Source organism: Drosophila miranda (genome assembly GCF_003369915.1).
Source record: "Drosophila miranda strain MSH22 chromosome Y unlocalized genomic scaffold, D.miranda_PacBio2.1 Contig_Y1_pilon, whole genome shotgun sequence".
Lineage (NCBI taxonomy): Eukaryota > Metazoa > Arthropoda > Insecta > Diptera > Drosophilidae > Drosophila > Drosophila miranda.
In genome coordinates this window covers 52459410-52486349 of record NW_022881603.1, presented here as the reverse complement: position 1 = coordinate 52486349, position 26940 = coordinate 52459410, and the positions used below count along the sequence as shown (strand labels likewise).

At 45.2% G+C, this 26940-nt stretch overlaps 2 protein-coding genes across 2 annotated transcripts in view; both read left to right on the top strand.

The window, feature by feature from the left end:
- LOC117190569 (rho GTPase-activating protein 19-like) overlaps window positions 1-26505 on the top strand; it is a 42519-nt gene extending 16014 nt beyond the window's left edge. The window contains exons 4-6 of the mRNA XM_033395626.1: window positions 8224-8328; window positions 25964-26175; window positions 26246-26505. Of these exons, the coding sequence (XP_033251517.1) occupies window positions 8224-8328; window positions 25964-26175; window positions 26246-26289 (361 nt within the window). The 3' untranslated portion in view covers window positions 26290-26505. The remainder of the gene's footprint in view (window positions 1-8223; window positions 8329-25963; window positions 26176-26245) is intronic.
- On the top strand, window positions 24905-25965 carry LOC117190571 (rho GTPase-activating protein 19-like). The gene is made up of 3 exons (XM_033395629.1): window positions 24905-25060; window positions 25127-25347; window positions 25410-25965. The coding sequence occupies exons 1-3, from the start codon at window positions 24924-24926 to the stop codon at window positions 25940-25942; spliced, it is 891 nt and encodes a 296-aa protein (XP_033251520.1). The 5' UTR covers window positions 24905-24923; the 3' UTR covers window positions 25943-25965.
- Window positions 26506-26940: the final 435 nt, after the last annotated feature.

Below are 26940 nucleotides of genomic sequence, written 5' to 3'. Positions count from 1 at the left end.
CCAAGAAGCGTCGCCTCATCAAGCAGTTTAACAAGCAAAACGGACAAGGTAGCACATTGTCTCCACTCCGTTGCGTTCCTTTGGGACACAGCTCATTGATTCCACTCGCTCCTTTCAGGCACACCGCTGCAGGTCATCGCGAGGAGCTCCAGCGTGCCATAAGGGAGCATCACGAGAAGCATGATGCCAAAATGATGCGCGCCATGTAGGAGGCAGAGCGTAAGAAGTAGAAATCCATATGGATCCCTGCACCCAGCCGTTTCGTTATATAACACCATTTCGATCATCCTGCAGCTATGCCATAAATGCGGCTAAACTGAAACTGTAAACACTTTTGTATGCGACGTAATAAAGACTTGAATGTACCCAAAGCACTAATCCATTCTGAGGATATGATGAGTGGAAATTATCTGTAAATTATCGTCGAACCATGGCTTGTGTGTATGTGCAGTATCATACTTGAAACAAAATAGAATGTTATCTAGGGAAAAACACCTCTATTGCATTAACACAAAACAAGGAACCGGGTGCAAAGCGGATTCTCCCCAGTGGAACACTTGATTATCAGCAGGCCAGCCGCTCCACTTCGCTGCCACCTGGTTGAATGTGTCCACTGCCCGTTCGATGCTCCTCCACACGCGTATACAAATTCAAATCCAAACGATCAACATTAATGAGGACGCCACTTTCCTGATAACTTGACCGCCATGTGACCGTTGGAATAGGAATTTTGTCACAGTTTAGAAACCTACCTACATGTGTTTTCGGCGTGATGAGTACGATGATGTGTGTTAAGAGCCATATTAGATGCTCTCCAGGCGATTTACGCCCATTCAATTATTTTGGTAGGTAATGGTATTATCTACTTTCACACGATGCAATAAATAGAAAAATGCCCCGGAAATGAAGCCTTACGCCGAAAATGAAATACTCTTGTAAGTGGAATTCCACATAGATATATTGGATTTCTAGAATTGGAAGTATCCTGCATGCATGTGCTCCTAAAGTCAGATGACCAATAAATCTGTATCTTTCAAAATGGATGTTGGGCTCCCCACGCAACATACCCAACCATCTATATTTGGTACTTATGTATAAGCGTATAGTGATATTAAAGCACGATCCAGTACAAATTATAGTTCTGGCTGATGTTTCCTATAGCAGATATATAATTTTGCGGTGATCCGATACTGATTCAATCTGTGTGTAATAAATACCATTTTCGTAGCGTAGCAAGATGAAATATAAAGTGCCTAAGTTCCGCGCAAAAGTATAATCAGTAGCTCCAGATAGCCGACTGGCAGCGAACGGATTGTTATAGAGGCACTTGATTGTTCTTATAACAATAGGCGGGGTGTGTGTATTGGGGGTGAGTGGAGGTGGCGGTGGCATATCAGCAGAATGAATCTGATCTCTCAGCTTTATTTTACGTGGCGGTTCCTCAGGGAGGGATTTCAACCACGGCGTCTAATGTTTATTTGCAGCTTAGCCTCGATTAGTGCGATATATATACATATATCACGCCATCACGCACCACCGCTACATACGCAGGAACCTGGTACGATGCGCCAGTTAGCGCCCGTAAAGAGAAGCTATAGCTATGTACATAGCGACTCTTCCGGTACCAATTGAAAGTATCCTGGTCGGGCATACAATCCCCCTTGGTGAGGGGCGAGGTGTATCTAACACGTCTTCCGATCTATGGGTCTCGGCACCCGGTTGAGAGCGCAACTCCACGAGGAGCCTAGCGGCTCTCCCCGCGTAACGTTTGGGTATCAACCACAGCCACCACGATACTCCCACTAGGGGGCCGACCTCAATGTGCAGCCTTGGAACTGCACAACCCGTGGTACCGATCTTAAGGACTCAGCTCGATCCTCCCTTTTAGCCCCGATCGGCCTGGATAGGGAATCCACCCAGCCCGTGCGCCGCTTGCGCGTTCAGCAGCTGCTGTCGCCTGGAGAACGCCAGTCCGGCGAACCCGTCGAGAGTCCGCATTCTCTCCTGAGAAGCCGTCACATCGGAGAAGGTCCAGTCGCCATCCGTGTACTGCACTCCAAGTCCATCGAGGTCTCGCAAGTCTGCATAAAGGGGACAAGCACATAGGAAGTGCTGCCAATCCTCGCGTTCTGCGCCGCATAGACATGCTGGCGTGTCGCTAAGGCTTCTTCCATGCAAAAATGCATTGAGCGATCCGTGGCCCGTCAGCAGGAACCCAGCGCGCAGCGTGAAGCCAAACCTTCGTTCGCTGTAAACGAAGCCTGCGTTCGGGATGAAGCGGTGCGTCACCCGACCTGGGGAGTCACCATCATCCCATCTGCGTTGCCACTCGCACAACAGGCCTTCGTCTAGTCGCGCCATCTTCTGTTTCCAGCTAAGATTTGCCAAATCTTCGCCGTACAGCCAATCGCTCTCCTCCAGCGGGTAGTCACGCTTTAGTTTGAAGCTGATTGCCAGGCGTCTGGCAACCAGATCAAACGGGGGGCTCCAGCTAGTACTTGCAGCGCCATGGTGGACACTGTTCGGCATACCGGTAGGCATCCAATCAGGATGATCCTTTGGCACGCAAGCAGATGCCTCCTGGCAACCACTTGCGTCGTCGTCACGACAGACCAAACCGAGGCACCAAATAGTGCGCAGGGCACCATGAGTCCGGCATATATTGTCCGCTTTGCGCGGGGACTGAGTCCCCAGTCAACCCGCAGTACGCGCGACAATGCCCCTACGACTCCGGTCAGCTTATCACGCAAGCCCGTGATGTGCGGGAGAAAACTCAAACTATGGCAGGCTTGCTCCAGCAAACCGTACCACTGGCGGCCGTCTAAGTATGCCTTTGAGCAGCATGATCGCCGTCTTGCTAGTTGAAACGGCAACGCCGACTTCAACTCCCCAAGCGCCTACGATGGACATTAACTCACCTCCTTTTTGTTCGAGCTCTGATCGGGCATTCCCTTCGATGAGGAGGAGCAAGTCGTCAGCATACGCGCTGAGCGCACCAAGGGGCTCTAAGCGCTGGAGCAACACGTCCATTAAGATGTTCCATATAAATGGACCACTTATGGACCCCTGCGGGCAACCTCGTGTCACCGGAACAGTGGCTACTCCATGCCTACTGACGATGCTCGCACTCCGGCCGGAGAAGAAACTTCGCCACAAGCTTGCTTCTCGGCATCCCAGCTCAAGGAGGCGGCGTAGTGCAGCATTCCACTCGACGTTGTCGAAGGCTCCCTTGAAGTCCACGAAGACTCCGAGCACGTATTTCGACCGGCTGGCCGAAACAGTACTCACGACGTGTTTCCAAGCATCCTCCACACAACGTCCTTGGCGAAAGCCAAATTGCCATCTGCAGCCATCCGGAATGGTGTCCTTCAGACGATTCACCATGATGCCCTCAAGCACTTTGCCCAGCACTGGCAACAGACAGATACCCCGATATGAGGTTGGATCGGTCCGGTCCTTATCGGGTCCCTTCAGAAGTGGAACCACCCTAGGATGCTTCCATTCCGTTGGGAAATACCTTGTCTCCAGGCAGCGGGAATACATCGCTGTCATGTGCTGAGGGATGGCACGCCACAATGCCTTGCAAATGGCACCTGTGATGCCGTCCATGCCGGGAGAGCGTCTGCTCTTCAACCTGGCGACGCATGCATCAACCTCGAAAGCTTCGAGGGCCGGTGGAGCCTCGATCGGGATGGCAATGTGTGCATTCGACTCCGCAACAGGAAAGAAGTTGCGAAGGAGCACACCCGCGCAGTCGTGCCATGTTGCGACCAGCCTACCATCCGTTCGAAGGCATCCAATCTCCGTGCTCTTTTTGCGGCCTCGGCAAATCGTGTAGACGTGCCCCCATGGATCATCTCTGTTCTCTCCCACGAAGCGTCGCCAGTTGTCTTCCTTCGATCTCAGGATGAGCTTCTTGTACTGCGCTGAGGAGATCCTCAACGCGAGCACAAGTTCCTCTGCTGCGTCGGTCTCGTGCCGACGAGCGTCCTGGAGCCTTCGCCTCAGTCTCCTGACCTCTCGGCGTTTGGAGTGTAGTTCGGCAGTCCACCAAACTACTTTTCTCGCGGCTCTCGTTGTGCTGCGTCCCAGCACTCTGTCGCACACACTGTGCACTACAGAGCGCAGTGCAGACACTTGGTTGTCCAACGGCGATTCGGCGGTGTCTTCCGGTAATTCGGCTGTCTCCCTTACCACTTCCTCCTCGAACAATCGCCAGCGCGCATTGGAAAGCTTCCAGGACGGCACAGGAGCAATGGGCTCAACTGCGTCGTTCGGGTCAGTCGTCACCACAACATGGATCATGTTGTGATCGCTGGTGTCCCATTCCTTCACTTCCCAATCGTATGTGGCCCACATAGTCGCAGCTTGGTTGACGATTGTCACATCGATATCGCTTTGGCCTCTACGGTTATCGAATGTAAACACCCGACTGGCTTCATTGAGCACGCCGGCTCTCATCTCGGTTATCCACTCAGACAGCAGCTCACCCCGTGCATAGTTAGCTTGCCCCCGATTGTGTCCGGAGAGCTTGCTAAACCACGCTGGGGATACTGCGTTCGCGTCGAGCCCAAAGATGACAGGAGTGCGGCTGCCCAGCAGCAGCACCGCATCTAAGTACCTGAGGTACGGCGCCAAGTCGGTGTCGAATTGGCAGTACACGGAGCATAGGAAGATTGAGCCGAATCTTCCCGTAACTCTGACGCATACTCCAAAATCCGTGGTAAGGGTCTCCATTGGCATGCAGATGGCGTCCGGTTCGTCGACGATGATAGCAGCTTTTCCTCGGCGGTCCTGGAATACTCGCATTCCAGAAGGAAGGCCGGTAATCCGCCCTGCTCCATCGACGTACGGCTCCTGGACCAGTGCGAACTGACGGCCAGAGCTGCGCATGATGGCTCCGAGTTCCATCACAGCCGCTCGGCCACGGCCACAATTAGCTTGGATGAAGCTAAACATTAATGTCTAGCTTGCACCCTCGCCAGTACCGCTGCGTAGATCGGGCACGCCGCTGACAGCATGGAATGTGCTGCAGGGTACCCCTTGAAGCGGCAGTTGCGGCAGTCCACGGGGTTGGGACACCGTGCAACGTTGTGGCCGTTCTGTCCACACCGGTGGCACACGTTCTCCGACATTGCGACACCTTGTGGTCAAAGCCTGCACATCTGTGGCAGGCGTATGTTCGGACCAAGGAGCGGCAGCGGCATCTGAACCACTTTATGTACACGCATTCGTGCAACGCCTCCTGTGCCTTCGTGTCGACCTCTAGCGTCACGTTGATCGTGGCGCCGTCGGTGACTGACCAGGTGAACCGACTTTTTAAATTCCGCGGCGGTCATGGTCTCCTCCAGGTTCTTCGCGAAGAGCTCCTCCATGAACTCTTCAGGTGTGATCGACGTGTCCACGTCATACACCACGACCTGAGGCTTGGTCTCCGGCCTCTTCTTGACCACCAGTCCTGCTTCGGCGAATTTGCTGCTGGCCACTACCTTCCTCAGTTCGCTCACTGAAGGGGTGCGAATAATCGCTCCTCCGCTCTTCAGCTCGCGAACCTCGTGAACGCGGACTCCAAGTGCCGGCACCACGGTCTTCTTTACACGCTCCACAAGCTCCTTGCTGGTCTCCTCCGGGTTCTTGCTCCTTATTAGAGCAGACCAGGTATCCCTAGGCCTTGGGATCGGTGCAGCGACGGAGCTCGGTGCGGGCAGGCCTGGGAAGGCTGTCGCATACGCAGCGGCTGTGACGGCGGTGGTGCCCGTGTGGGCAGCAGCAGCGGGTCTCGGTGGAGGCGGCATCCTTGCCCTCTCCTCCAGGCGCACCTTTTCTCCAGCCAGGGCCATGACCAACTCGTCGTACCGGTTGGTAGCGACGAGGATTCCTATGGAAGCCTCTGGCGGCATCAGCCCCTTCAGCACAGCCTCGTTCACCGCCATCCTGATCGCAGACATTTCCGCAATGATGGCCGAGTAGCCTGCCGCGACAATGCCAGTTGCCGGGCATGTGGCAGCGGCAGCGGTGGTGGCAGCGGTGGCAGCAGCGGTGGTGGCAGCGATGGTAGCAGCGGCGGCAGAGGTACTGGCAGCGGTGGTGGCAGCGGCAGCGGCGGCGCCAGAGGTGCCTGGAGCCTCCTCAAAGGGGAGCGATGGTGGCGGCGATCTCTCGGCAGGGATCGGCAGCTCTCCGGCTATCCCAATCCCAAGACCGATCTTTTTGGCTCCCTTTTTGGCGGCTGAGGACTTCGGCCGACCCCGCCTGCGGGCGGGAACGCTCGACGACGAGCTCGCCCCTACACTAGCCAGGCTAGTGTCGCTGGCGTCGGCCTCCGTATCCACTTCCATACCCGGCTAGTTATGGCTCCCTCTATTGGCGTGACTCGACACTAAACGGCACTAGTGGAGACGCGAACCAGAAGTCTCGGCGGAGACACGAACCGCAAGTTCTATCGGAGACTAAAACCGAACGTTTTAGCGGGGACACCAACCGAAAAGCTCCGAACTCAAGCCAAAGCTTCGAACTCGAACGTGCTGACGAACTATTCCGACTTGTTGTCGAACTATTCGCACTTGTTGACGAACTAAGGTTCCGCACGTGGCTGTTTTTAGCGTTTATTTTACAAATATTAATTTGCAAATAGCTGCTCTGTTTTTTCACCAAATTAACACGCGATTTCACTGGCGAACAGCGCGTGATCTCGCGGCAATTTTAATATATTTTCCACTTGGAAAAATCACTTTTTACTTTACTCGAACGACGGTATAGCGGACCGCTTGAAAAACACGTCTGCTTCGAGTGGCAGTCAAAAAGCAACTGGTGGCATGTCAGCAGTCATTTAATTAGCTGTTTCAGATTCCGATTGCTTTTTGGGGACTTTTGCTTACGTTAAAGCGCGCTTTCCACACCTCTGCCTCCGCCGCCGTTCTAAAGGGAAACTGTAGAATCTGATTTACGACTCTCTCCAACTTCAAGTATTTCCCCCTCTGCCAGCGTGCCAGTTGTACGCCAGCGTCGACGCTTTGGTTATCTCATGCAGGGCAATTTGTCAAGCCAAATAACGGTCTGCGTGTCAGTTTCAGTTCCATTTTTTGCATCACGGAGAACAGAACAGAACACAACATGTCCAAGGGATCGGTCCTACCACAGTATATAGCCGGTTTATCGGCCAGCTTTGGCGCCATGTGTATGGGCGCCTCAATCGGCTGGTCCGAAATTTGTAATTTCGAGTTCTTTAAGAGATTTACTAACTAATTTCAGCTGTAAATAAAGAAGCATTAGTGTACAGCTTATAATTCTTTAACATTGACATGGCGTTTTCGCACAAAATGTTCTTTGGACGCCAGTGACAGCTCTGCCAGTTCAATATTTCAATTTTTGCAGCGCGTCTCGCCCAATTTTCCGCAATTAAATTCCACCAGTAAAGCTATCAACAAATATGCTGTCAGGCCACAAACCTTCTATATTGTACTTTTAGAAAAGTAATATTTGTTAAAGTGAGCGTGTGAGTGCTGGGATTCGAATCTACGGAAGTCCTTTTCGTTTGTGCTGTGCTGTTGTTGTTTTGTTGCTTTGGCTACTGCTGTCGCCCTGTATACGCCCTTGCGTATAACAATGGACATGGAATACGCCAACATCAATGAATTTAATGACCGCGACCTAGCGACACGCATGCGCAACAGCAATTATGACAGGGAGAGTCCGGAAAATTGAATTATTCTAAATGCGGAAATGCTATTCTGCAGTTCTCACCCAGGAGGTACTATTTCGCAAGACAGGAGCCGTTTCCAGGCAGAACGAGCTACGAATGCACATACAGCACGACCAGCCCTTGGATTTGGAACTGACAGGATTCTCGGCTCACGACTGTGCCACTGTTTTTAAGAGCTTTCTCGCCGAGCTGCCAGAGCCTTTGCTTACAGACGCCCACTATCCAGCACATCTTCAGATAGCGCCGCTTAGCCAGGCATTAATGGGGGGTCAGGTGGCGGCTACCGCAGAGCGCCAACAACATCTTCTCAACTCGGTGCAGCTGCTCCTTCTCCTGCTCCCCGAAGAGCATCGCGAGTTACTGCAGCACATTATTAAAATGCTCCATTCGGTGGCAGCGCGTGAGGAGAGCAACAAGATGTCCGCGGAGAATTTGGCTATCTTGTTTACACCGCACCTGATTTGCCCCAGGCAAATGCCGCCTAAGGCGCTCCACTATACGGCGAAGAAGATGTCCAGCATTGTGTCCTACATGATTCAGCAGGGTCTGGAAATCTTCGAAGTTCCCGGAAAGCTAGCCACCGATATTCGGGCGTACTTTCTTGAGCGCAAACGCAAAAAAACCATGTCACCGGAGCAAACCCTTGAAGAATCCATCTCGGACGACTCGACGGTCAACACGGTGTACACTTTTGTAGATCGTGCCGCCGCGGCAGCGGCAAACAACAGCAATTACACGGACACTGCACTGGCGCAGCTGTACGCGCACATTCAGAGCCTTCCGGAGTCCTCCAAGAAGCGTCGCCTCATCAAGCAGTTTAACAAGCAAAACGGACAAGGTAGCACATTGTCTCCACTCCGTTGCGTTCCTTTGGGACACAGCTCATTGATTCCACTCGCTCCTTTCAGGCACACCGCTGCAGGTCATCGCGAGGAGCTCCAGCGTGCCATAAGGGAGCATCACGAGAAGCATGATGCCAAAATGATGCGCGCCATGGAGGAGGCAGAGCGTAAGAAGTAGAAACCCATATGGATCACTGCACCCAGCCGTTTCGTTATATAACACCATTTCGATCATCCTGCAGCTATGCCATAAATGCGGCTAAACTGAAACTGTAAACACTTGTATGCGACGTAATAAAGACTTGAATGTACCCAAAGCAATAATCCATTCTGAGGATATGATGAGTGGAAATTATCTGTAAATTATCGTCGAACCATGGCTTGTGTGTATGTGCAGTGCCATACTTGAAACAAAATAGAATGTTATCTAGGGAAAAACACCTCTATTGCATTAACACAAAACAAGGAACCGGGTGCAAAGCGGATTCTCCCCAGTGGAACACTTGAAATGTTCAACCCATATCAAACGATAGACGATTATCAGCAGGCCAGCCGCTCCACTTCGCTGCCACCTGGTTGAATGTGTCAACTGCCCGTTCGATGCTCCTCCACACGCGTATACAAATTCAAATCCAAACGATCAACATCAATGAGGACGCCACTTTCCTGATAACTTGACCGCCATGTGACCGTTGGAATAGGAATTTTGTCACAGTTTAGAAACCTACCTACATGTGTTTTCGGCGTGATGAGTACGATGATGTGTGTTAAGAGCCAGATTAGATGCTCTCCAGGCGATTTACGCCCATTCAATTATTTTGGTAGGTAATGCTATTATCTACTTTCACACGATGCAATAAACAGAAAAATGCCCCGGAAATGAAGCCTTACGCCGAAAATGAAATACTCTTGTAAGTGGAATTCCACATAGATATATTGGATTTCTAGAATTGGAAGTATCCTGCATGCAAGTTAACGTACCCAATTCTATTGAGCTCTTATACGAGTTGTAAACAATCCTGCATGCAAGTTAACGTACCCAATTCTATTGAGCTCTTATACGAGTTGTAAACAATCTTTGGCTTTCCAAAACGAAAACAATTTCAATCTTGGGCCTCCACCTAATTGATTTCTAAGATGTACAATCTCAAGGGCTCCCGCCGCAATCCCAATCTTTGACACTCGCCTAAATGGAAAACCAATGTTTGCCGACACCCGGCTTCTCATAAACAATCTCACTCCCGGCTTTCTGCAGTTCTGCATTTTACAGTTCTCTCTTTGGATGACGAAATCCAATACTCGGGATGGCGAAATCAATTGAAATGTTTATAGAAAAACTATTCCCGAAAGGGATCAACGATGCAAAGATCAGAAAGTTCAAGTCAGTCTTGATCCAGAAGCGACACCGCAAAGTCGAGCTAAAAATTAAGATCGCGCAAACCCTTTGTCCGGAATCCTTTGCGACCCTCTACTTAAATCTATATCAGTGAAGTTAGAAGTAAAATAAAAACTTTTTAAAAACACAATCCGCTACCGCAGTTATTTAATTGGCGCCCAACGTGGGGCGACGTTGTATAAAAAGCACCGAATAATAAAAGTGTTGCGTCGTGCCGAAACCCGAAGGACAATTAATTAATGGAATAAATCCTTCAGATATAAAAACGCGGAGTGACTGTGAGATATAAGATAAGAAAAAGTGAGATAAAAAGGAAACAAACCGGAGCTTAGGGTGTGCAAAAATAAATACAATATACAATACAAATACAAATACAAATACAATACAAAATACAAATAAATACAAAAGCTAATCAAGACAATTCAAAAATACAAAAAAACCAAAAAAACCAAAGTTTTTAAACAAAACCAACCAAACCAAAACACAAAGAAAGTGAAACTATCAGCTAAACCAAAGAAGGAAGACCCCCAGAAGACCCAGATAAACAAAGAAATTTAAGAAGGAAGACCCGTTCGAAGACCTGTCAGACAAATCAAGAAGGAAGACCCGTTCGAAGATCTGTCAGCCAAACTAAGAAGGACGACCCCTACCGGATAGTTCGTGAGCAAAAGTTGTATTAATAAATATATAAGTTCAATTAGGTTATATTAGATTATAAAAACAAACATATAAGAAAAATTTAAAGTGGATCAACAAACTTTAGATTTTGAAAAACTAAAAATGATTAACTCCCAAACAAGGACCGATCTCACTGCAGAACTGGTCAAACAATTGATAGCACTTCAAATTTCACAAGTACAGGAGCAAATTGTAAATTTAAAACAACAAATAGAAACTAAATCCGATCAGGTATCAGATTATCAGGCAGAAACAATAGACGAGACAATAAAAGATGACAACACATTAAAGGTAATAGAATCCCTACCAATTTTCAATGGTGGATTAAACCAATACGTAGGATGGAGGGAAGCTGCAGAAACTGCAGTGAAGTTATATAAGAAAGGAAGTAAGCAATATTATATTGCCTTAACAATTTTGAGAAACAAAATAACAGGACCAGCACATGACGCACTGACCAACCAAGGGACAGTTTTAAATTTTGATGCCATACTTTCATGACTTGACTTTGTTTACAGTGACAAGAGACCAATTTACATAATTGAACAGGAGTTAAGCGTTCTCCGACAAGGGAACCTTTCAATAATAGATTTCTATAACGAGGTTAACAAGAAAATGACCTTGTTAATAAATAAGACAATAATGACTCAGGGAAAGGACAGTGAAATCACGAAAGAATCAAATAAGAAAATTAGAGACAATGCCTTACGCATTTTTGTCACTGGCCTAAACGGCGGCATTGCAGAAATCCTATTTTCATTGAATCCCCCAGATTTACCGAATGCCTTGGCAAAGGTACAGGAATTGCAGTCAAATAACATTCGGGCCCAATTTGCCTACCAATTCAGTGGCCCCAGAAATTCAGGGAATAATAACTACAATACATTAAGATTCAACCAACGACAACCAAGGACTAATAGTTCACCATTCGACCAAAAAAGGGATCTTCAGAGGAATAACATGTCATGGGGACAACCCTATTTCTTGGGTAATAGACAACAAAATCAGGCCCCAGAACCAATGGATGTAGACGAATCGATACAAATCAAGAACCGACAGAACAGCAATCAATTCAGGGGAAATAATAATAATAGAAATTATCGGGAGAATACTAACGGTTATTATAGGAGAAATAATAACAATTATAACCAAGCTCAGCATTTTAGGGCAAACGTAGTACCGAATAATCAGTCTAACGAAAATCAGGCGCAGAAACGAAAGCCAAACGAAATGTCGGAACAACCGGCTAATAAAGCAATGCGGATGAATAACATTGAGGAGGACCATTTTTTAGATCAGCTCCCGAAGTAGGTCTGCCCTACTTAAAAAGAGTAGATAAAAAAATAAACAGAGAATTAAAAGTTTTGATAGATACGGGAGCAACTTCCTGTTATATAAAAAAGGGAATTTACGAAAATAAAAAAGAATTAGCAATTTATAAGAAAGTTGCTACAGTGAATGGGTTTTCAATAATTAAATATTTCCATAATATAACTATTTTCAACACAAAACAAGTGTTTTATGAAATAGATGAAATGGAGGCAGATTTACTAATAGGATTTAACCTATTAAAGAAAATCGGAGCTGTTATTGATACAGGAAAGGGGACTTTAAGTTATAAAGACAATGAGGAGAAACTAATATATGACGAGGTCCTCTCTTTAAACAAATTAACCTTTATAGAAGGAAAAACCATCCTTCCGTTGAAGGAATATATAATAAAAAAATATTTTGAAGAAGAAAAATAAATGAAAAGTGATTCAGTAAAGGTAGAAGGAAGTTTATATAGCTTGGGATCAAAAAATCCTGAGCACGCCGACGAAGAATTATCCGTCAATAGTTTGGGATTCAAATATCCTGAACCCGCCGTCGTTGAATTATCCGACATCCAAAGTTTTAATAGTTTGGGATTCAAATATCCTGAGCACGACGTCGTAGAATTATCCGACACTAAAAGTTCAAATAGTTTGGGATTAAAGAATCCTGAACACGCCGTCTTTGAATTATCCGACAATGAACAATTTAAAAGTTTGGGATGCAAAAATCCTGAACGCGCCGTCGTAGAAATATCCGACATTCAAAATTATGCGAATTCTGAATTGAAAAAAATGAAATTGTATAACACAATAACCTACAAAGAGGACAATTTAGAAAATCTCAGAGAGAAAATGGTATCTATCATCGAAGAAGGCCATGCCAATATAAATTTACAGTTACCGTTTAGAACGGATATAAAAGGAGAGATTAACACTGAACATGATAGACCGGTATATGGCAAGCAGTATCCATACGCTTATTCGGTTAACGATTTCGTTAATAACGAAATAAGTAAAATGATAGATGAAGGTATAATCAGACCTAGTAAAAGCCCATATAATTCACCGGTAATAGTAGTACCAAAGAAGGGAGTAAATGAGGACGGAGCTCCTAAACATAGATTAGTAATAGACTTTAAGAAACTTAATGAAAACACCATACCGGATAGATACCCTATGCAAGATCCTTCAGTAATCCTTGCCAATTTAGGTAAGGCAAAGTATTTCTCGGCCATTGATTTAGAGTCAGGTTTCTATCAGATTTTAATGAGGGAATCAGATATTGAAAAAACATCTTTTTCCATAAATAACGGCAAATATGAATTTCTAAGAATGCCTATGGGATTGACGAACGCTCCCAGAATTTTCCAAAGGGCAATGGACGATATACTTAGAGAACAAGTTGGGAAAACTTGTCACGTCTATATGGACGATATAATAATATTTTCAAAAACTATAGAACAACATTATAAAGAACTAATTCATATAATACAGATATTGCAAAACGCTAACATGAAAATTTCCCTAGAAAAGTCTAAATTCTTTCAATTGGAAACCAAATTTCTGGGATACATTGTTTCCCAAAATATCATTAAAACAGATCTAGACAAAATCTCCACAATACAAAACTATCCAATTCCTAAAAATATCAGAGAGCTACGTAGCTTCTTAGGACTAACAGGGTATTACAGAAAATTTGTCCGAAATTATGCTACAATTGCCAAACTATTAACAAAATATCTGAGTGGAGTAAATGGGCTAAATGGTAAATGGTAAATGGTAAATGGGAAAGTTTCACAAAGGGCATCCAAGAAAACATTAATACAGCTGGATGAACCAGCAATGGGAGCATTTAATAATTTAAAGGACAGTTTAATAGCACATATTGAATTAGTACAACCAGATTACAATAAAAAATTCACATTAACCACAGATGCATCGGACATAGCAAGATGGGAATCCCATAACATTTATTTCTAAAACTTTAAGTAAAACCGAGCAATTATATGCTACTAATAAAAAGGAATTATTAGCTATTGTATGGGCATTAAAAAATTTGCGAAATTATTTATACGGAGTGAGTGGAATTGAAATACATACAGATCACCAACCTTTGTCCTTTGCAATGTCGCAAAAAAATCCAAATGTTGAAATGAAACGTTGTTATTACTTCATAGAAAGTTTCACACCAAAAATCATTTATAAGCCAGGCTCAACTAACGTAGTAGCGGACGCTTTATCTCGGATTAAAATAAATCATATGACAGATAGTGATGTCGACCAGACAGATTCAGAATCAGACATAAATACTCAGCATTCAGCAGAGAGTAGTTTTGAAAACGTCATTCAAGAGACTAGCAAGCCTCTAAACCAATTTAAACAGCAGCTACTATTAGCGCAAGGGAGATTCACAGTTCATGAGTTAGTAAGAGTTTATGAAAATACCCGACATATTATTGAATTTGATACGGTAGACAATCTGCTAATCATTTTAAAAGAATTTATTCAGCCTCACTTAACCACAGGAATACACTGCACTTTAGAAGATTTATACCTTATCCAAAATAAGCTAAAGGAAAACTTCATAAATAAATTTCTCTTCACGAGAAAGTTCCTCCAAGATGTAGTAAATTCAGAAGATAAAGCTATAATTATAGAAGAAACACATTGCAGCGCCCATAGAGGACTAGACGAAAATTACAAACAAATAACTAAGTTGTATTATTGGCCAAACCTGCACAAAAAATTAAAAGAATATATAAAAAATTGTGAGATCTGTAACAAAAACAAATATCACAGACACCCTGTAAAAATTCCAATTGGGGAAGCTCCCATTCCAGCAAAAGAAGGAGATCAATTACACTTAGACATATACTATGCCCAAAACCTAACATTCATAACTTGTATAGATTCTTATTCCAAATACTTGGTGGTCAAGGAAATTCAAAGTAAATTAAACATTGAAAATAAGGTAATGGAAATTTTGCAACACTTTCCGTTAGCAACATCTTTAATGACTGACAACGAACCAAGCTTTGCTTCAGCACAATTTAGATCATTCATACAAAGAAGTAACTTAACTATTTATTATGCTGATCCCAGACACAGCACCTCAAATGGTCAGGTAGAAAGGGTACATTCCACACTAACAGAAATAGCGCGGTGCATCAAGGATGAACTAAATCTAACAGATTATTCAGAAATAATAATAAGGGCGGCACTGAAATATAACCTGACGATACATTCAACGACCAATCAAATGCCATATGACATATTGTATAACAAAATAGAACACAAGCATAATCCAATATTACTTAAGGAAGCTCAGACCAAAATGCTTAAGCTACATAACAAAGATAGAAGAGAAAAAGATTATAAAATAGGAGAAGTAGTTTATGAAAAGAAATTCGGGGAAAGAAATAAACTTCAATCCCGATACAAAAAGCAGGTAGTTAAGGAAAATCGACCGAATAAAATTATAATCAACAATAGAAACAGAGTTATACATAAAGATAACATCAAATATTAAATTTTTTTTTTTCCAGAAAATGTATGCGAATATACTAATACTGACTTTTGTTATATTGACGACTTCGGAAGTAATTGACTATACGCATAGTGACTATCTATTGCTCAAAGACGACAGAGACGTTTACACTTATGAAACATACGCTGAACTTTTCCATATTACTAATTTGAGTTTTTATAGAGAGATAATTGATAAAGAATCCAAATATGTCAGCAAATCAATTAATTCAGACGATGAGTGGGAAATATCAATGGACTTAAGTCTATTAAAATTAATGATTTCAGAATTAGTTCCAAAACGGAATGAAAGGGGAATAAATGAATTAGGTACCATTTGGAAATGGATAGCAGGCAGCCCTGATCATGACGACTTTTTGAAAATACAAAATAAAGTAAATGAATTAACTGAAAATAATAATAAACAATTTGTAATAAATTCCAAATTTTTCAAAGAAATTGAATTGCTGTCAAATTCATTAAAAAATGTCATCTTCAATGAAGAAACGATACTGAGAAAGCATCGTTTAAAATTAATAACTTTTGACCTACTAAATTTAGTTGATACCATAACCCTCTTAAAAGTAAACATTTTCAATACAAAAATTTTAAATAAAAACGAAATAGAGGACATTTATAAGCATGAAAAACATCCTGTTGAACTGTCTGATCTGCTGGACATTGCAACGGTTAAAATAATTCGAAATGCTGATTTAATAATCATTTACATAAAATATCCTCAAATTAAAGATATTTGCAAGTTTTACCATGCAAGAGCCATCTCACAAAATGATGGTGTTCGGAGCAGAACCCAGCCGATTAGCTGCTTGCCAAATAGCACCTAATTCTTGGCCCTCAGCCGCTTATTTTGTTTGTTACTTATGTCTATGTCACTCATTTGTTTGTTAAAGCTCTGCGCTTGCTTGCCTGCCCTGCTAAACGCTCTCTGCCAGCTCGCTCTTCGCTATCTCCGCTTTGCGTCTGCCTACCGACGTCGGCCGAGCGAAGCTGCGCTTAGCGATCGGAGCGGCAATGTAAAGGGCAGGCAAGCCACACTTGCAATTTGGATGTCACGCATTAAAGAACATATCGTAATTTTATTTCTGCGCCGAGTTTTATTTAATTCGAAATAATTAGTCGGCCGATTGGGGATAAAAAACATTATCTCCACATAAAATTTGGTGACCCCGACGTGATTTCTGAGTTGCAGTGTCAATTAATAATCATTCGCGATCGACATTCGCTAGCCCTAGCAAATTTTCGGCGGTTAAGCACAATTCGGTGCTAAAACACACTTACATACACCTACATACACGCATTGCTGGCTATTAATTTCTCTGTCGCGACAATTCGGTCAGTGCAGTGCGGTAGGCAGTGCAGCGAACTCACTAATACACACAAGCGGAGTACAAAGCGGAATCGGACAGCTCGCACAGCCGCACAGCTAAAGGCATTAGCTGTAATCCCTTTGCTTTCGGTTCCCACGTTTATACGTATACAGGGTGTCTTTTTCAGTCGTGCTGAGTGACTCTTTTAAAACCTCAACATGGCAGCACCTGAGCCTACCAATGTCGCGAACGCAGCAATGCCGAGTGATGTAGATTTCTACAAGCACAAGGCCGAGTCCATCGCGCGCCAACTAAAGGCCATGGATCGCTTTCTAACCAAGGAAGGGCTTGCCGAGTTAGATGAGGCAGAACTTCAAGCTCGCTTAGAGCAAATCGAGCGAATGAATGCGGATTTCGATGCCGCTCAAACGAGCCTTGAAAGGCTGGATTTCCTGCAGTTAGCCCATGATGCCCGACTGGACTTTTCGAATGTTTATGTGAAGGTTAGGTCCAGGCTGTCGCGTGAGTTGATGGCTGCTCGCACGGTAAATGTTGCCAATTCAACGGCTCGGCATACTCTCGAGGGGAATTCGTCGTTGTTCGTAGGCCGTTCTCGAATGCCCGAGTTGCAGCTTCCGCGATTCGGGGGAACTACATGGATTGGCCAGAATTCCACTCGATGTTCTCGACAATGGTGCACAAAGACCATCGTATACCAATCATCGAAAAATTCCAATATCTTCGTGGATGTCTAGATGGTGCTGCGCTGGATACGATTCGTTCCTTGGAACTTTCTGAGGAGAATTACGACAAGGCGTTGAATTTGCTAATGTTGCGATTCGATAATAAACTGTTACATTTTCAGGCACACGTCAAGGCTATTTTCGGGTTGCAAGGGGTGGAGAAGGGCTCAGCTATCGGCTTGCGCGCGCTCAGCGACAAAATCAATTCGCACTTGCGTGCACTTCAGACCTTGGCGACCCCGCAGGAGATTTCCGATGGGTTGCTGATCTTCATCATAGGCACGAAATTGGACCACAAGACCAAGGAGAAATGGGAAGAGAACTTCCCGACGTCAGGATTGCCTCGGTGGTCAAGCATGGCCTCATTCTTGGAAGCAAGATGTCGGATGCTGGAAAATTTGGGATCGGCTATGGTAACAATTCCTAGCCAGCAGGTGGGAGAAAGTAAACCTAGCACCCTAATCACCTCCATTAACGATCATAATAGCTCAACATGCAAGTATTGCAAATCCTCCGATCACTACATATCCCGATGCCAGGCATTTATAGATCTCCCTGTTTTTTCTCGATACAAGGAGGTGAAGAAGCGCCATTTATGTCTAAACTGCCTCAACAAAGGCCATTCATTGCAACGCTGCAAGTCAGGGGCATGTAGAAATTGCCAAGCCAAGCATCACACACTGCTCCACATGCAGTCGGGCTCTGACGCTGAGTTGCCGTCGCCGAGCACGGAATCGACCCAGCATGATCCTGCAAGTGCCCTAGTAGCAAGCAAATATATTAGCCCTCCCCCCTCGAGTCAAAAATCTCTGCCTAGCCAAAACGTGCTGCTAGCTACTGCAATCGTATATGTCAGGGGCCGTTTTGGATCGCTTATTCCATGTCGTGCCATTTTAGATTCCGCTTCTCAGGTTAACTTTATAACATCGAGACTCGCCAATCAGCTGCAGTTAGATCCTCACCCGTCTCACGTTAAAATCGCCGGTATTGGAGAGTCAATTCTACCATCCAGCAAGGATGTGGACATCGTCCTGCAATCTCAAGACGAAAGCTATCGCGGTTTCCTCTCTGCAATTATCACTGCCTCAATCACAGGAATGCAGCCTAACTTCGGCCTAGACGCAAAGGATTGGCCAATGCCAAATAACCTAAAACTAGCTGATCCTAATTTCGCCAAGCCCCAGCGTGTCGATCTGTTGATAGGTGCTGGTTTGTTTTTCGAATTAATGTGCGTTGGACAGATTCGACTGTCAGACCAATTGCCAACATTGCAGAAGACGAAACTTGGCTGGATAGTGTCAGGAAGTATTAAAAACTCTGAGAAAGCCCGTGCGGCGCTAGCAGCCGTTGAAGATCCCCCTGTCATCTCCGCTTGCGAGACTAATTTGTGCGATATTGTAAGGCGGTTTTGGGAAGTCGATGGAGATTATTCGCCCTCATCAATTTCGGAGGAAGATGTTCATTGCGAACAGCATTTCGTCACAAACTGCATTCGCCTTGAGTCCGGAGCTTACTCCGTGCGTTTGCCAACCAAATTCAGTCTAGAGGAATTAGGAGAATCGTATCAGCAGGCGCTACGTAGATTTCTCAATTTGGAGAGGAAGCTAGCAAAAAATGCACAGCTTAAGGCAAAATATATGGAGTTTCTTCAGGAGTATCGTGATTTAGGACAAATGTCGCCAGCTTCGCGGCAGTCAGACCTCCCGCAGTACTTCTTGCCTCACCATTGCGTCCACAAGCAGGATAGACCCACCATCCAACCTAAAATTCTGATAACTCTGCTTCGTTTCCGCTTTTTTAAAGTCGCCTTGTGTGGCGATATCTGCAAAATGTACCGCTGTGTACGCGTTTCCCATCCCGATACGCACGTGCAGTGCATCCTATGGCGCAATGACCCGAAGGAGGAGATTCAGGTGTTCAAGTTGGAGACTGTTACTTACGGAACCAAACCTGCCGCTTTCTTAGCAATTCGTGCTATGCATCAATTGGCAAATGATGAAGAGTTGCGTTTTCCGCTTGGCGCTGATGTTGTTCGAAGAGATTTCTATGTCGATGATCTCATATCTGGAGGGGACAGCATTGATTCTGTCATCAAAATTCGTCAGCAGGTAAAGGAGCTACTTTCGAAAGGATGTTCTCCCATACGTAAATGGTGTTCCAATGAACCCGCTGCTTTGGAAGGCGTATCGGAAGCGGATCGCGAAAAGTTCCTTACCTTTCATGACGGGACTGAAGTAACCAAGGCGCTTGGTCTAGTTTGGGATCCCACCACGGACAATCTTCTGTTTAGCTTCGCTCACGTCGGAACCGCTGCAGGCCCAATATCGAAGCGTTCGGTCCTGTCTACACTAGCTAGGTTCTACGATCCTCTAGGGCTCATCTCTCCCATCATCACAAAAGCTAAAATATTTATGCAGTCGCTATGGAACGAAAGCCTAAAATTGAATTGGGACGAAAGCCTGCCCCAGGATCTACATACGACTTGGATTGAGCTGACTTCGCAGTTGTCGATGGTTAAAAACTTTAAGTTTCCACGTTACGTGCTTCGGCAGCAAGCCAGATTAGAAATGCACGCGTTTTGTGATGCGAGCCAAGCAGCATATGGCGCCTGTGTATACATGCGTTCGGAAGCTCTTGGCATTGTGCAAAGTCATCTCTTATGCTCTAAATCCAGAGTCGCGCCCTTGAAAAGTATGACTATCCCCAAGCTTGAGCTGTCCGCTGCCCTCGTATTAGCCGAACTAGTGTCCACCATAGTTAAGGGATTATCAGCTCCATGCCAAATACATTGCTGGTCGGATTCGTCCATAGCCCTTGCCTGGATTCGAGAATCACCATTGAATTTTAATATATTTGTTTCTAATCGAGTTCAGCGGATTCAGGAGCTCACCGCTGGAATGACTTGGCATCACGTGCCCACAAAGTTGAATCCTGCCGACATCATATCACGTGGAGCCACGCCCGCTGAACTAATGGATAGCAGCCTTTGGATCTCTGGACCACCATTCTTGCGTCTTGAGAGCTCAGAGTGGCCTGCAGGCTTGCAATTGCCGACCGATGTACCAGAACGTCGTCATGCAGCATTGGTTGTTTCAAACGAAAGGGATGTATCGTACGATTGCAAATTTCAAAACTCATTCGGATCCGTGCAGCGCGTCTTTGCTTACATATATCGATTCTACATTCTCAAGGACAAAGGCATAGCGCGGTCGAAGGGTCAACTTACCGTAATCGACATCAAAAATGGTACGCATTTGCTCATAAGGGCAATACAGCAGCAACAATTTTCGGAAGAGATAAGGGCCCTCGCCAGCAAACAGGCCCTACCCCCAAAAAGCACGATGGCCTCACTGAATCCATTTCTGGATAGCTTTGGATTGCTGCGTGTTGGAGGCCGCCTCCAAAATGCCGAATTGGACTACGACGCGAAGCACCCGATCCTGCTTCCTAAGGGACATCCTGTCACTGTCTCAATTATTATCTTCTTTCACGAAAGGTTTCTCCACGCAGGAGCTCAAGGATTGCTCGGACTGCTTCGGCAAAAATTCTGGCCTATTGGCGGACGCAAATATGTTGCGGGAATCATTCGCAAATGTGTTAGATGCTTTCGTTTGAAGCCAGTGCTGAGGGAACATATCATGGGAAACTTGCCTGCGGATCGCGTAAGGACTAATCCAGCATTCCACACAACGGGCGTTGATTTTTGCGGACCCTTTTATCACAAGTCGGAAGTCAGAAGCAGGCCTCCTATCAAATGTTACATCGCTGTCTTCGTATGCTTTAGCACCAAAGCAACTCATTTGGAAGTCGTTCGGGATCTATCTACAGAATCCTTTCTGGCAGCATTAAGGCGTTTTATAAGTCTACGTCCCAAACCTCGAATCATCTGGTCAGACAACGCTACAAATTTTGTAGGAGCAAAAAATGAGCTTTTGGAGCTTCGGCAAATGTTCCTCAGCGATCCTCATACGTCGGCTGTGTCACATCTCTGCGTTTCTAGTGGAATCGACTGGAAATTCATCCCCCCTCGCTCACCTCATTTTGGGGGTTTGTGGGAGGCGGCTGTTAAAGCAGCTAAATATCATTTTCATCGCATCGTCGGGACCTACATTTTTACTCTTGATGAAATTCAGACCTTGGCTTGTGAAATCTCTGCTTTGTTAAATTCCCGTCCGCTTTATGCAATTACAGAAAGTCCCGATGATCTAGATGTGCTCACGCCAAACCACTTTCTCAATGGAGCCCCGAAAGCTGCATTCGACGAGCCAGATGTGGCGCATCTCCGGGTCAACCTACTTAGTCGATGGCAGCGGCTGTGTCAAATGAAGCAGGCGTTTTGGAGAAAATGGAGCACGGCGTATCTTTCGATTCTTCAGGAGCGGAGCAAGTGGCGGTCATCGTCTCCAAACATCAAGCTAGGAGCGCTCGTCATGATCAAGGAGGAAACGCTGCCACCATTAAGGTGGCCGCTTGGCCGCATTGAGAGCGTCATCCCAGGAAAAGATGGAACCATCAGAGTAGCCGTCATCCGCACTCAAAAAGGCCTTTTCAAGAGGGCCGTTGGAAAAATAGCGGTTCTGCCCCTTCAGGATGGATCTGTTGAAAGCCTTTGCCTTCCAACGGGGGGTGAATGTTCGGAGCAGAACCCAGCCGATTAGCTGCTTGCCAAATAGCACCTAATTCTTGGCCCTCAGCCGCTTATTTTGTTTGTTACTTATGTCTATGTCACTCATTTGTTTGTTAAAGCTCTGCGCTTGCTTGCCCTGCTAAACGCTCTCTGCCAGCTCGCTCTTCGCTATCTCCGCTTTGCGTCTGCCTACCGACGTCGGCCGAGCGAAGCTGCGCTTAGCGATCGGAGCGGCAATGTAAAGGGCACGCAAGCCACACTTGCAATTTGGATGTCACGCATTAAAGAACATATCGTAATTTTATTTCTGCGCCGAGTTTTATTTAATTCGAAATAATTAGTCGGCCGATTGGGGATAAAAAACATTATCTCCACAGATGGAATGTTAGTTATAAGTGAAAAAGTTTGTGAATGTAAGGAGAAATACTATTTAATGAATAATTTTAAAAGTGAAACTTTTAACAATTACGCACAAATAAATTTAAAGAAGACCTGTTTCACCAATTTACTTAATGGCTTTAAAGCCAACTGCACTAAAAAAAGGGAAAAAAACAAAGAAATAGACATCATTCAGGATGGTGCCATATTAGTTTCAGGCAAAAATATCGTAGACAATACTACTTTGTTAGGATCGTATCTCCTTATATTCAACAACACAATTGTAATAAATAATATAACCCACATAAATGATAAGGGTAAAATTCAAAGATATATATCGCATCATAGATATAGCGATTTTGAATTAGTTGATTATATACAATCGAATGATAAGCAATTTTCTTTTGATAATGTTAATATTTACAATCCCCTTATAACATTAGGTAATACGGCCTTACCATTAACAACATTATTCTTAATCATTTTGATATTGATAATGTTATTTTACTTCGGCTATAAATTAACCAAATTTGTACTTATTAAATCAATAAGAATACCGTCAGAAGAAATAGTGGAAAGCAACATTCAAATACTGTCAGAAGAAATTAGAGCTCTATCAGAACTTCAAAATGTATCGGGACGAAACATTTAAGAAAGGGGGGAGTTAACGTACCCAATTCTATTGAGCTCTTATACGAGTTGTAAACAATCTTTGGCTTTCCAAAACGAAAACAATTTCAATCTTGGGCTTCCGCCTAATTGATTTCTAAGATGTACAATCTCAAGGGCTCCCGCCGCAATCCCAATCTTTGACACTCGCCTAAATGGAAAACCAATGTTTGCCCACACCCGGCTTCTCATAAACAATCTCACTCCCGGCTTTCTGCAGATCCTGCACTTTAGGCATTTTACAGTTCTCTCTTTGGATGACGAAATCCAATACTCGGGATGGCGAAATCAATTGAAATGTTTATAGAAAAACTATTCCCGAAAGGGATCAACGATGCAAAGATCAGAAAGTTCAAGTCAGTCTTGATCCAGAAGCGACACCGCAAAGTCGAGCTAAAAATTAAGATCGCGCAAACCCTTTGTCCGGAATCCTTTGTGACCCTCTACTTAAATCTATATCAGTGAAGTTAGAAGTAAAATAAAAACTTTTTAAAAACACAATCCGCTACCGCAGTTATTTAATTTGCATGTGCTCCTAAAGTCAGATGACCAATAAATCTGTATCTTTCAAAATGGATGTTGGGCTCCCCACGCAACATACCCAACCATCTATATTTGGTACTTATGTATGAGCGTATAGTGATATTAAAGCACGATCCAGTACAAATTATAGTTCTGGCTGATGTTTCCTATAGCAGATATATAATTTTGCGGTGATCCGATACTGATTCAATCTGTGTGTAATAAATACCATTTTCGTAGCGTAGCAAGATGAAATATAAAGTGCCTAAGTTCCGCGCAAAAGTATAATCAGTAGCTCCAGATAGCCGACTGGCAGCGAACGGATTGTTAGAGAGGCACTTGATTGTTCTTATAACAATAGGCGGGGGGGGTGTATTGGGGGTGGGTGGAGGTGGCGGTGGCATATCAGCAGTCATTTAATTAGCTGTTTCAGATTCCGATTGCTTTTTGGGGACTTTTGCTTACGTTAAAGAGCGCTTTCCACACCTCTGCCTCCGCCGCCGTTCTAAAGGGAAACTGTAGAATCTGATTTACGACTCTCTCCAACTTCAAGTATTTCCCCCTCTGCCAGCGTGCCAGTTGTACGCCAGCGTCGACGCTTTGGTTATCTCATGCAGGGCAATTTGTCAAGCCAAATAACGGTCTGCGTGTCAGTTTCAGTTCCATTTTTTGCATCACGGAGAACAGAACAGAACAGAACACAACATGTCCAAGGGATCGGTCCTACCACAGTATATAGCCGGTTTATCGGCCAGCTTTGGCGCCATGTGTATGGGCGCCTCAATCGGCTGGTCCGAAATTTGTAATTTCGAGTTCTTTAAGAGATTTACTAACTAATTTCAGCTGTAAATAAAGAAGCATTAGTGTACAGCTTATAATTCTTTAACATTGACATGGCGTTTTCGCACAAAATGTTCTTTGGACGCCAGTGACAGCTCTGCCAGTTCAATATTTCAATTTTTGCAGCGCGTCTCGCCCAATTTTCCGCAATTAAATTCCACCAGCAAAGCTATCAACAAATATGCTGTCAGGCCACAAACCTTCTATATTGTACTTTTAGAAAAGTAATATTTGTTAAAGTGAGCGTGTGAGTGCTGGGATTCGAATCTACGGAAGTCCTTTTCGTTTGTGCTGTGCTGTTGTTGTTTTGTTGCTTTGGCTACTGCTGTCGCCCTGTATACGCCCTTGCGTATAACAATGGACATGGAATACGCCAACATCAATGAATTTAATGACCGCGACCTAGCGACACGCATGCGCAACAGCAATTATGAAAAATACAAGTCTCTGGTGCGCATGCACCTCTCCTTCGAGCTGGAACTAAACACCGACGAGTAAGTTGCCACGAGCGACGCTGCCATCCCATCGAAATATAGTGCTTACCGATTTATGGGTTGCAGGTTCGACATGCCGTGCCATGAAATCGTCTACGAAGATAAGGGCAAGATAAAGAAGTGGAATCGCCTCTCCAAGAAGAATCGCGGACCTGCCACAGGCTGCACGGCTGGGGCAGGCAGTAAGTCGGCGGGCAACAGTCCCACTGAAACGCTGCAGCAACAAATTGATGCAGGCTTTCTGATGCACCTGGAGGAGCTCAAAGAGTTTCTTATGCTGGAGAAGAGTAAGTGACAGGGAGAGTCCGGAAAATTGAATTATTCTAAATGTGGAAATGCTATTCTGCAGATCTCACCCAGGAGGGACTATTTCGCAAGACAGGAGCCGTTTCCAGGCAGAACGAGCTACGAATGCACATACAGCAAGACCAGCCCTTGGATTTGGAACTGACAGGATTCTCGGCTCACGACTGTGCCACTGTTTTTAAGAGCTTTCTGGCCGAGCTGCCAGAGCCTTTGCTTACAGACGCCCACTATCCAGCACATCTTCAGATAGCGCCGCTTAGCCAGGCATTAATAGGGGGTCAGGTGGCGGCTACCGCAGAGCGCCAACATCTTCTCAACTCGGTGCAGCTGCTCCTTCTCCTGCTCCCCGAAGAGCATCGCGAGTTACTGCAGCACATTATTAAAATGCTCCATTCGGTGGCAGCGCGTGAGGAGAGCAACAAGATGTCCGCGGAGAATTTGGCCATCTTGTTTACACCGCACCTGATTTGCCCCAGGCAAATGCCGCCTGAGGCGCTCCACTATACGGCGAAGAAGATGTCCAGCATTGTGTCCTACATGTGTCCTAGCCACCGATATTCGGGCGTACTTTCTTGAGCGCAAACGCAAAAAAACCATGTCACCGGAGCAAACCCTTGAAGAATCCATCTCGGACGACTCGACGGTCAACACGGTGTACACTTTTGTAGATCGTGCCGCCACGGCAGCGGCAAACAACAGCAATTACACGGACACTGCACTGGCGCAGCTGTACGCGCACATTCAGAGCCTTCCGGAGTCCTCCAAGAAGCGTCGCCTCATCAAGCAGTTTAACAAGCAAAACGGACAAGGTAGCACATTGTCTCCACTCCGTTGCGTTCCTTTGGGACACAGCTCATTGATTCCACTCGCTCCTTTCAGGCACACCGCTGCAGGTCATCGCGAGGAGCTCCAGCGTGCCATAAGGGAGCATCACGAGAAGCATGATGCCAAAATGATGCGCGCCATGGAGGAGGCAGAGCGTAAGAAGTAGAAATCCATATGGATCACTGCACCCAGCCGTTTCGTTATATAACACCATTTCGATCATCCTGCAGCTATGCCAAAAATGCGGCTAAACTGAAACTGTAAACACTTTTGTATGCGACGTAATAAAGACTTGAATGTACCCAAAGCACTAATCCATTCTGAGGATATGATGAGTGGAAATTATCTGTAAATTATCGTCGAACCATGGCTTGTGTGTATGTGCAGTGCCATACTTGAAACATAATAGAATGTTATCTAGGGAAAAACACCTCTATTGCATTAACACAAAACAAGGAACCGGGTGCAAAGCGGATTCTCCCCAGTGGAACACTTGAAATGTTCCACCCATATCAAACGATAGACGATTATCAGCAGGCCAGCCGCTCCACTTCGCTGCCACCTGGTTGAATGTGTCCACTGCCCGTTCGATGCTCCTCCACACGCGTATACAAATTCAAATCCAAACGATCAACATCAATGAGGACGCCACTTTCCTGATAACTTGACCGCCATGTGACCGTTGGAATAGGAATTTTGTCACAGTTTAGAAACCTACCTACATGTGTTTTCGGCGTGATGAGTACGAT

Bases quoted from the DNA above. Each gene is read 5' to 3' on its own strand.
- LOC117190571 (XM_033395629.1), top strand. From the start codon at position 24,924: ATGGACATGGAATACGCCAACATCAATGAATTTAATGACCGCGACCTA. The intron at 25,061-25,126 runs GTAAGTTGCCAC...TATGGGTTGCAG, and splicing joins CTGGAACTAAACACCGACGA to GTTCGACATGCCGTGCCATG. The intron at 25,348-25,409 runs GTAAGTGACAGG...GCTATTCTGCAG, and splicing joins GTTTCTTATGCTGGAGAAGA to ATCTCACCCAGGAGGGACTA.